Here is a 12,117-nt window from a genome sequence, read left to right as displayed (position 1 = left end):
TCCTGATGGGAACAGAGCCTAAAGTTTAAACCACTTCTCCTCCAATCTTATTGTGTGACTCCATGTCCTCTTACACCCGCTGAGAAGAAATAGCTTTTTTCCTATGCTGGGGTCACCATTAAGGTAAATCTCTATCATGTCCCCTCTCAAGCGTCTTTTCTCCAGCGAGAATAAATTTAGTGCTTGTAGTTGCTCCTCATATTTGAGGTCCTCCAGAACCCTTATTCATTTAGTTGCCCTTCTTTGGACTCTCTCCAGCTCCAGCACATTCCTTCTGAGGACTTTTGACCAGAACTGCATGGAATACTCCAGATGTGGCCTAACCAGAGTTTTATAAAGTGGCAGGTTTATAGTTTTATCCCTGGAATGTATCCCTTTTTTATGCATGCTAATATTCTGCCGGCTTTGGTAGGTGCAGCTTGACATGCCTTTGCACAGTCTATCTTCCACTAGGACCCCCAGATCTTTCTCCATCCTTGACTCCCTCAGGAGGTTCTCCCCCCTAGTGAGTAGTTTGCGTTTATGTTCTGAGCCTCCAAGTGAATTATTTTACATTTCTCCACATTAGACCTCATTTGCCACGTAGTTGCCCACTCTATTATTTTGTTCAGGTCTTTCTGTAAAATTTCTATATCCTGATGTGTACGCTTTGGACGCGCCCCTGTAACCAGTTTTCTATCCAAGAACAAACCTTATGGTCCCTACCTACAGACCTCAGCTTGTAAACTAAGCGTTTATGGGGAACTGTATCGAATGCTTTTGCAAAATCCAGATACACCACATCCACAGGCCTCCCCTTATCTAGATGGCAGCTCACCTCCTCATAGAATGTTAACAGATTGGTCTAGCAAGAACGACCCTCTTCTTGTCCAGCATCAGTGTCTGACCTCACAAATGTGCTTCTGGAAGAATGGTCAAACATTCCCATAGACACACTCCTAAACCTTGTGGACAGCCTTCCCAGAAGAGTTGAAGCTGTTATAGCTGCAAAGGGTGGACAACTCAATATTGAACCCTACGGACTAATGCTGCGTACACACGATCAGACATTCCGACAACAAAATCCTGGATTTTTTTCCAACGGATGTTGGCTCAAACTTGTCTTGCATACACACGGTCGCACAAATGTAGTCGGAAATTCCGAACGTCACGAACGCGGTGACGTACAAGACGTTCGACGAGCCGAGAAAAATGAAGTTCAATAGCCAGTGCGGCTCTTCCGCTTGATTCCGAACATGCGTGGAATTTTGTGCGTCGGGATTGTGTACACACGATCGGAATTTCCGACACCAAATGTTCGATGTGAGCTCGTTGTCGGAAATTCCGACCGTGTGTAGGCTCCGTCGAACATTTGCTGCTGGCTCTCAAATTTTTGTTGTCGGAAATTCCGGCAGCAAATGTTCGATGAAGCCTACACACGGTCGGAATTTCCGACAACGAGCTCACATCGAACATTTGTTGTCGGAAATTCCGAGCGTGTGTACGCGACAAAAGACTGGGATGTCATTAAAGTTCATGTGCGTGTAAAGGCAGGCGTTCCAATACTTTTGGTAATATAGTGTATATTTCTGATGAAAGTAACAACTTCAGGAATTTATTGCCTCTCACAGAGATCAAATTACTTCCCCTGACAATGCCTTCTCCTGCTTTGTTTTTCAGAAGGATAGACCATCTTTTTTCAGGATTTATCCAGGGTCAGCATCCCTTTTCTGGACTAAAATGCTGTCTGAGAAATGATGTAATCATGCAAATCCTGGTGCTTGTGCAGTTCTTGGCTGTGTTCACAAATGTCTAACACACATCAGCCTCTCGTGTTGGGACTTGCTACAACGTTACAATGTACAGTCTGATCCCTAGAGGAGAGGAGACCTAGGAAGTGAGTCTTCCTGCTGGCAGCAAACTACATCATCTTAGCCTGGGCACAGGACTGGAGCTAAAGGACAGCTTTAGGTAGGGAGAGCTTTTCTGAAACATGATATTGTTGCTATATATTGAGAAAAATCAGGAATTTATGCAGGTGAACTTTTAAGTAAAGTTACCGAAAAGTCTGAAGATGAAAGTTTAAAGTGAAGCTCTACTCCTGGGGAAGGGTTAGATTCCCTGTTACCGAAACCAGAGGTGGGCAGTAATCAACACAGTGTAGACATCAGTAAAAACCATAGCGGCCTTCCTTTATTTTATTCCTTACCTAAAGTGGTTGTAATGCTTATTTTTTTTGTTTTTTTTTTAATAAATATAACAAAACATGTCATACTTACCTGCTCTGTGCAATTGTTTTGCACAGAGCAGCCACGATCCTCTTCTTCTGGTGTCCCCCGCAGGCACTCTAGGCCCCTCCTCTTCATTCGGTGCCCCCAGGGAAGTGACTCAGATAGGTGTCCCTACCCAAGACTAGATGGAAATCACTCTTGGGTGAAAGCCAGTGAGATATTATCCAAATAATATAATCCAATGAGATATTATCTAAATAATATCATCTAAAAAACACACTCAGAAAAAGGGGATTATATAATGATAAATAGTACCAAAACCAATCTACTGTACATGTTATATAGTAACCATCGCTATGGGGTACAGCTCTTTACCTGTGCTCCTGAATCATGCATTAAAAGTGTACTTGTTGCCTATAGCAACCAAAGTGGCACTGTACCCGAGATCTGCTGATCATGGGTGCAATGTTTTGCAGGCTCCTGCGTAAAAAAAAAAAAAAAAAATAATAATAATAATAAATTAGCTTTTTGCCTAAAAAAAAAAAAAAAATAATAATAGATTAGCTTTTTTCCTAAAAAACTATGCGCATTTATCATTTTTTCCTAAAAGATGAACTTAGCCTTTAATATACAGATTTTGGACAGTGAGGGTAGATTTAGACTTATACATCTAAATCTGCCTTTCCTCTGAAGCCTGATCTGCTTTTGGATTGCGCTTCAAAGGCTACTGCCAGGTGGTGAGGAAGCAGTGCAACGCCTCCTCACTGCCTCTTTTAATCCTATTTTTGCAGACAAATTCGCAGAAAACCATGTGCATTGCATGCAGCTGCAGGGCATCTGCGGGGCTCCTCCGTCTACTTGAATGTGTAGGGTTCGGCGGGCATGCCGCCCATTACATGTCTGGTGAACATAAAGCAAAGCATTGCGCCCGTGTCATGTAAACACCGCCGTCCGCTGCTTAATGCAACTTAAGGGGTGGGGGCGGGTATTTTTTCCGCCCCCCCCATCACATGTTTAAATTAAGCCTAAGGGGTTAAACTAGGATAAACAACAGTTAGTGGCGGATTGGTTGCTCAGTGTATCTTTAGAACCCCTTGTATTTCACCCTGACATACTGCAACAAAATTCTGTTACCCTTAGCAACTCATCAGAAGCCATTTTCTGTCTAACACGCACTATGAACTAGGTTTACAGTATGTATACACTATATTACCAAAAATATCGGGACGCCTGCCTTTACACACACACTTTAATGGCATCCCAGTCTTAGTCTGTAGGGTTCAATATTGAGTTGGCCCACCCTTAGCAGCTATAACGGCTTCAACTCTTCTGGGAAGGCTGTCCACAAGGTTTAGGAGGGTGTCTATGGGAATGTTTGACCATTCTTCCAGAAGCGCATTTGTGAGGTCAGGCACTGATGTTGGATGAGAAGACCTGGCTCGCAGTCTCCGTTCAAATTCATTCTGTCGGGTTCTGTCGGGTTGAGGTCAGGACTCTGTGCAGGCCAGTCAAGTTCCTCCACCCCAAACTCTCTCATCCATGTCTTTATGGACCTTGCTTTGTGCACTGGTGCGCAGTCATGTTGGAACAGGAAGGGGCCATCCCCAAACTGTTCCCTTCAAAGTTGGGAGCATGAAATTTTCCAAAATATCTTGGTATGGTGACACCTTAAGAGTTCCCTTCACTGGAAGCAAGAGGCCAAACCCAACCCCTGAATAACAACCCCACACCATAATCCCCCCTCCACCAAATGATTTGGACTAGTGCACAAAGCAAGGTCCATAAAGACTCACCTTTCATTCCCATGGTTTAACGTAGAACTGAACTCTGAAAAAACGTACCTGTGCAACATCTCTGTGTTCCCTCTTCAGTGCCGAAATCTTCTTCCAGGTACGGGATCTTCTTGCATTTTGATTGGCCAGTCCAAGGTGACGTAACTCCTGCACATGCACACAGGGGTTCATTTCGGCACCGAGACATGCCAAGAATGTATACTGAGGTGCACATGGGCATCTCAGTGTACGTTCTACAGAAGACTGCAAAGGCAGGTAAGTTAGTTTTATTGCAAGAGAGTGATGTCTGTTCTGAAATAAAAAGCTTGCCTGCTTTTTTTTACTTTCTAGCAGCTTTAAATTTTCTTTAGAAAATAAATAAAAATACTGCAAAATACTCAAGCACTCCTGGCAGTAGTTTGTCCCAGCCCCTGTTCAATTTTTGGGCTCATACACACAGCCTACTTCTGTATTTTGGTGCCTGGGAGCCACAAGGTTTGTGTACAGCCACCAGTACAAATGAATTACAGGATACGACTGAGTCCATGTATACGCCGGTACTTGGGTGTGCAACCCCCTATACAAACTATCTGCATTTGGGTCCCAATGTGAACAAAGTCTGGCTGGCCACACTGCCATAAAATCACCTTTATTGATACAAAAGTCACAATGACAAATCGACAGATGAGGGATATAGCATACAGCTAACGCGTTTCACACCATTCTCGGCGCTTAAAGTGCTTCTAAAGGCACAAGGTTTTTTGCCTTCATGCATTCTATGCATGATGGTAAAACACTTTCTGTGTGCAGCAGCCCCCCCCCCCCCAATAATTACCTGAGCCCCCTGTTGATTCAGCAATGTCCACGAGAGCCTTGCCTCTCTGGGGACTCACACTCCTGATTGGCTTTTGGCAGTAGCGGGAGCCATTGGTGTCAATCACAGCCAATCAGGAGATGGAGTGAGCAGGGCTATACCAGCACGACAGTCCCTTTAATGGCTTTAACAGGCGTGCGTTGCCAAAACCGTTGCACGTGGCCAGCGGGCGCGATGTCCGCCAGCCCCCGTGATCGCTTCAAAACCAGAACGGGGATCTGTCAATGGAAAAAAAACAGATCCCCGTTCTGTCATGGAAGTAGAAAGAGATCTGCTGTTCCTAGTGATCTGGAACAGCGATCTCTGTCTACTCCCAGTCAGTACACCCCCTCCCCCCACAGTTAGAAACACCTCCCTAGGACACACTTAATCCCTCGATCGCCCCCTAGTGTTAACCCCCTTCCCTGCCAGTGTCATTTATACGGTAAGCAGTGGCTATTTTTAGCTCTGATCGCTGTATAAATGTCACTGCTCCCAAAAAAAGTGTCAAAAGTGTCCGATCTGTCTGCCGCAATGTCGCAGTCCTGCTAAAAAATCGCAGATCACCGCCATTACTAGTAAAAAAAAATAAAAAGAAAAAAAGCATAATAAAAATGCCATAAATCTATCCCCTATTTTGTAGACGCTATAACTTTTGCGCAAACCAATCAATATACGCTTATTGCGATTGTTTTTACCAAAAATATGTAGAAGAATACATATTGGCCTAAACTGATTAAGATTTTTTTTTTATTTCTTTTTGGGATAATTATTCTAGCAAAAAGGAAAAAAAATGTTTTTTTTTTTTTTTCAAAATTGTCGCTCTCTTTTTGTTTATAGTGCAAAAAATAAAAACCGCAGAGGTGATCAAATACCACCAAAAGAAAGCTCTATTTGTGGGGGAAAAAGGACGTCAAATTTGTTTGGGTAAAGCGTCGCACGACTGTGCAATTGTCAGTTAAAGCGATGCAGTGCCGCATCGCAAAAAATGGCCTGGTCAAAAAGGGGGTAAATCCTTCCGGAGCTGAAGCAGTTAAAGTGATTGTAAAGTCTCAAGGTTTTTCACCTTAATGCAATCTGCATTAAGGTGAAAAACCTTCTTTGCTGCAGCTCCCCCCCCAGAGCCCCTCTTTTTATATACCTGAGCCCATCCGCCCAGCAATGTGCACAAGCCCAGCGGCTCCAGCTGCTGTCTCTGTCCTCACTGGACAGATTGATAGCAGCAGGAGCCATTGGCCAGTGACACAGGAATGGGGGGCGGGGCCGAGTCCCGCTGTCTGTGTCAATGGACGCAGCAGCAGGACTCGAGATTGAGCCCGCACGGGTGCCCCCCATGGAAAGTGGCTTATCCTGGGGGCACCCAATGAAGGGGAGGAGCCAGGAGAGCCGGCGGGGCACCCCAGAAGAGGCGGATCGGGGGGGGCCACTCTGTGCAAAACCCTTGCACAGAGCAAGTAAGTATGGCATTTTTGTTATTTTTATTAAAGAAAAACCTTTACAATCACTTTAAGTGCCGAGAACGGCATGAAATGCGTTAGCTGTATGCTATATTCCTCATCTAGACATTGTGGATTTTGTATCAATAAAGGTGATTTTATGGAAGTGCGGGCCAGCCAGACTTTCTTCACATTGAGATTCCTGTGATGTACAGGGCCAGCACCCATCAGTGTGCAGTGGGATTAGTGAAGACTAACCCTGAGCCGTATTTTACTTTTATCTGAATTCGCGGTTGTACGCATGCGTGTACTTATGCTCAGAACTGCCTATTCCTGTGTACAGTCACATCCTATAATTCATTTGTACAAACAGGGGAGTGCATCATCTGGGCACCAAATTAATTTTACGTTATATGGTCCAATACGTCTGTGTGCGTGAGCCCTTATGGCCCATACACACGATCCGAATATCGTACGACCGTTCTCGCTTAATAGTCGCAATTAGAAATTGAACAGCTAAATAAAGTCACGAAAATTCTCGTACAACAGACAAAAAAAAAAAAAAAATCAGAAGTGATGTCATGTGTTGTAATGTATTTGTATTGTATTTTCAGACGACAACTGTACTGACTAAACGAAAATCAAACGATCTGGAATCGTACGAGAAAAATTTACTGGTATGTCCGATGGAATAATATCGGATGAACGGTCATGATCAGCTGTCGAAAGTAGTATAGACACGATCCGAATATCGTACGATCCTTCCTCGGACGACCGTTTTCGTACGATATTCGGATTGTGTGTACGGGCCATTAGTCTATGATATCAATAGAGGAATATGTGGAACCATACAAAATGAATAAACAAATAAATGACTAATAATACAAATAAACAAATAATATACTAAACATACTATCATTACATGCAATAACCACATACCGTTATTTGAACACAATATAATTCAGGACAGTGGTCCTTTTATATGACAATCTAAGGTGTAATAGCCCATGGCAACCAATCAGAAAAAAATATTTGCTCCAAGCAGAGAAAAGGTAAAATCTGATTGGTTGCTCTGGTTTTACTACACTATGCACATCATTGTTGCCTTACCTGCTATTAGTATTCTATGACGGATTTTTTTTTTTTTTTTGCACTTGGTCATTAGCAATGCCGTACGTTACATTCTCTAATTGCGGTTTGTGTTATTAAAATAAGCCCCGGGCTTGGCGGTGTGACATGTGCCATCCCACCCCAGCTCACTGTGACAAGGCGCTAGAAGGGGGGTGGGGGGGGGACACACAGAGAGCTCTGTACCTGCTTCCTGAGAGCCTCAAAGGCTGCACTGATGGTGTGCACTCTGGTTCTCTCCCTGGCATTAGCCAGCAGCCTCCTCGTCTGCTGGATGGCTTTGATCTCTGTAGAGACGCCTGCTGGCTCCCCCAGCCGTTTCCTAGGCGATGAGCAGGGGTCTGGGCTTCCGTTGTTGTAGGTGACTTGAGAGACTGACAGGTAGGAGGTCTCTGGGGGTCGCTGGCACACCACAATCCTGGAAGGCAGCCTCTGATCCCCGTAGGGCTTCGTCTCCAGGCTGTCGGTCGCCAACAACCCCTTGTTCCCCGGGGCGGCCACACTCCTCAAATCCAGAGCATCCTCCGTTCCCTCTTCGGCCGCCCCGTCCATCAGCTCGGCGCCGGGTCCCGGCAGAGCGGCCCCCTTTAAGCCGGAGTCCACTTTCAGGTCCACTTTGAAAGTTTGGTAGCCATTCATTGGCTTGATGACCTCCCTGCTCTTCCTCTTCAGCCTCTTGAGACCAGAGATGTCCTTGATGCAGTGGCCCTTCCACTGGGGATCCTCTAGGATCTGGAGGTTCCTCATGGGGGACAGCGTCCTGCGGTGGCCACTCGGGGGAGTTGAAGAGATACCTTTTTATTGGCTCAACTTGAAGAGATTAAAAATTGCAAGCTTCCCAAGACCAAAGTCAGGTCTCCTCGCCCGGCATGGTAGGACTGTGTGCCGTGCAAGTCAGAGTGTCATTTGATGTCCCTGCCGCATTGCCAACATTTTTGGGGAAGGCACACAGGGCTCCATCTGTGTTTGTTTAGCCTCAGCTTACACAGAAGCCCTGTTAGTGAGATCAGTCAGCGAGCCGCCTGTTACAAGCAGACTGCCTCACACAGCCAAAAAGACTTCCCTGCCCCAGCCACACAGATGAGCTGATTTAAAGGAGCAGGAAGCTTTTTTTTTTTTTTCTTTCGCCCCCTCTCTGGCTTTCTCCTTTTCTCTCTCTCTCTCTCTCCCCAAAAGCAGCTGGCCTGCCAATCTCCTTTGTTCTGCTGTCTCCGCGAAGCTGTTTCCTTTAAAACTTAGCAATGCCTGGAAAAAAAAAAAAAAATGATACATGATATTATTGTGCCGGGGATTGCACTCTTTGTCCAACCACACCACTGATAATGAGGGAAGGTGGTCCACATAGGAGAAGAAGAACACCTACAACTACTTACTGTACACTAGACAGGAAAAGTATGCCTTGTACTTCATTGCCATACACAAGGGGATTTATAGATGTACTTAGATACGTGTAATAGAGGAAGAAAAAGAAGAAGAGAAGAGCAAGAAGATAGATAGATAGATAGATAGATAGATAGATAGATAGATAGATAGATAGATAGATAGATAACTGTGCAAAATTACAGATATATTGATTAGAGACAATCAAATAAATAGGAAAATAGATAGTTGTTGGATAGACATACATAATATAGATAGATACCTTACAGATAGGTACAGCAATAGACAAATACTGTATGTATTGTGCAGAATGACAGATATATTGATCGAATATAGTTACATAAATAGAAATCTTACAGAATACGGCTGGGTTCACATATGTGCGATTTGGATGCATTTTTAATCGCATCCGATTCGCATAACATGTGAATCGGACCGGCTCTCAATGAGACAGCCAGTTCACAAATGTCTGGGGCGGCAGCAATGCATTTCTAAAAAGGCTCCTGTGCGATTTTGGCTCCAGTTTTGGTGCAAATTCAAGTAAAAAAAAAATTGCACCTGAATCGCACCTGAACAGGTGAACAAAACCAATTCAGACTCTGGACTGCAAACCGCAGCCGGACATGTGTGAACCCAACCTGATAGATAGATAAGAAATTGATCAATAGATTAGAGAATAAATAGATAGATAGATAATATAGATAAGAAATTGATTGATTGATTGGAGATAGATAGATAGATAGGAAATCCATCAACAAACTAGAGATAGAATAGATAGATAGATAGATAGATAGATAGATAGATAGATAGATAGATAGATAGATAGATAGATAGATAGATAGATAGATAGATATATTTCAATAAATATAGATAGATACATTACAGATAGGTACATCAATAGACACATATTTACTGGGCAAAATTACAGATATATTGATTAGAGACAATCAAATAAATAGGAAGATAGAAAGATTGATAGATGAGAGATACATTAAAGCTAGAATAGAGATAAGATAAGATAAGATAAGATAAGATAGATAGATAGCATAGTGGCTTAGTGGTTAGCACTCACTCCTTGCAGCACTGGGGTATTTGGTTCAAATCTTAGTCAGGACACTACCTGCATGTAGTTTGCATATTCTTCCTGTGCTTGCATGGGTTTCCTCCACACTCCAAAGGTAGGCTAATTGGCTGTTGTCTGAATTGCCCCCAGTATGTCTGTATAAATTGGTTATACACTTTCTGCATGCTGATCCCAAGCCTGAGTAAACTGGGGGAGGCTGAGGAAAGACCTGGTAAAAAAACTCACCAAGAAACTTCTTTGGAAAGCGTTCTCAGGTATATCAGACATTCTGGTCAAAGAACCAACTGAATGGATAACTGACACACAAAGGTAACTTGTTTCATACACCTTGCATAGCACCTCAGGTGCTTCAAAACCTAGGGTTGCTCTATTATGTATACCCTGACTCAAAAAAACAGATCTGCCCTGCCCCATTTATCACTTCACTATTGGTCAGTGAGGTCACACAGCACAGTGGGAGACCAATAGAGCCGGCCAGGAGGAGCGGTATTTGTATATTTGATTCTCCCTAAGGAAGACTTTATCAGCCTTATTCCCCAAAGGAACCCCTGAGATAATTTCCAGGTCTTGGGGAAGCTCAAATTATTGGCGCCTAGTGGAAATAATGACCCTTAAATTGATGGTCAGTGGGAAGAATGTTCCGTTTACGGTGGTGGTCAGTGGGAAGAATGCCTCCCTTACAGAGCAGGGCCCTCTGATCCCTCCTGTATTGATTTGTATTGTAAGTGTACTGTCTTCCCTCATGTTGTAAAGTGCTGCGCAAACTGTTGGCGCTATATAAATCCTATATGATAATAATAATAATAATAATAATACAGTGGTGGTCAATGGGAAGAATGTCTCCCTCACAGTGGTGATCAGCAGGAAGAATGTCTACCTTACAGTGATGGTCAGTGGGAAGAATGTTCCGTTTACGGTGGTGGTCAGTGGGAAGAATGTCTCCCTTACAGTGGCGGTCAGTGGGAAGAATGTTCAGTTTACGGTGGTGGTCAGAAGGAAGAATGCCACCCTTATAGTGGTGGTCAGAATGTCCCCCCTTACAGTGGTGGTCAATGGGAAGAATGTCTCCCTTACAGTGGCGGTCAGTGGGAAGAATGTTCAGTTTACGGTGGTGGTCAGAAGGAAGAATGCCACCCTTATAGTGGTGGTCAGAATGTCCCCCTTACAGTGGTGGTCAATGGGAAGAATGTCTCCCTTACAGTGGTGGTCAGTTGTAAGAATGTTTCCTTTACGGTGGTGGTCAGTGGGGAGAATGCCACCCTTATAGTGGTGGTCAGTGACAAGAATGTCCCAATTACGGTGGCAGTCAGAAGGAAGAATGCCACCTTTATAGTGGTAGTCAGTGGGAAGAATGTCCCCCTTACAGCAGTGGCCAATGAGTAGAATGTCCCCCTTACAATGGTGACCAATGGGAAGAATTTCCCCCTTACAATGGTGGTCAGTGGAAAGAATGACACCATTACAGACAGCTAAAATGATCACTAATGTCACACAACTGGCTCTGGCTGGTGGAGTTGGCCCCAAAACTATGCAGGCACCATCAAATGGACAGTCAGTCAGCCACAACTCAAGGAACCCCTAACAACCTCTGGAGGAACCCTAGAGTTCCACAAAACCCTGGTTGAAAAAGGACATTGCATTATGTACATAGACTATGTTTTCCTCATGTTTATGTCTTACTGCTGGATGCCTTGCTTCTTCCAACAACCTTAAAAGTGGAAATAAAGCCAAAAATACTTACTTTAGTTCCAACAATCCAAAGCCGGCAGGTCCCTCACCAGCATCTTCTCCCCAGCTTCTTCTAGGTGCTGGTTTTCGGAATTCTTCATTGGCCAGTGCAGAATGATGTCACTCCAGATGCGTAGCTCTGTGCATATTCTACAGGGGATTGTGAACTGGCAGGTACTCGTAAGTGTATTTTATTGCAGAAGAGCCAGCCTGTTTGCGATGTTTTTTTTATGTATCTGTATGTTAGAGTGTCCGCTCCTCTGAGGCGAGGACTGATGTAAATGGCTTCTGTACCATGTAAAGCTCTGCAAATTTGTTGGTACTGTATAGATGAGTTTTCAAAACAATTTTTCTATATGAGCCAGAAGTTATCAGTAAAATGATTACAGGGACATACAGTATATAGCATAGTTAATTTGTGCAGCACTTTACATATATATTCTACATTCACATCAGTCCCTGCCCTAAAGGAGCTTACAATCTAAGGTCCCTAACTCACATTCATACACATACTAAGACCAATTTA

The 12,117-nt window shown here is 43.9% G+C and overlaps 1 protein-coding gene across 1 annotated transcript in view; it reads right to left on the bottom strand.

The window, feature by feature from the left end:
• Positions 1 to 8,492, bottom strand: part of ATOH8 (atonal bHLH transcription factor 8) — an 87,569-nt gene extending 79,077 nt beyond the window's left edge. Inside the window, exon 1 of the mRNA XM_073610962.1 lies at positions 7,586 to 8,492. Within this exon, the coding sequence (XP_073467063.1) occupies positions 7,586 to 8,146 (561 nt within the window). The 5' untranslated portion in view covers positions 8,147 to 8,492. The remainder of the gene's footprint in view (positions 1 to 7,585) is intronic.
• Positions 8,493 to 12,117: the final 3,625 nt, after the last annotated feature.

Source organism: Aquarana catesbeiana, linkage group LG01, assembly GCF_042186555.1.
Source record: "Aquarana catesbeiana isolate 2022-GZ linkage group LG01, ASM4218655v1, whole genome shotgun sequence".
NCBI lineage: Eukaryota > Metazoa > Chordata > Amphibia > Anura > Ranidae > Aquarana > Aquarana catesbeiana.
The sequence above is the reverse complement of the archived record's forward strand: the minus strand, read 5'-3'. Positions and strand labels throughout refer to the sequence as shown.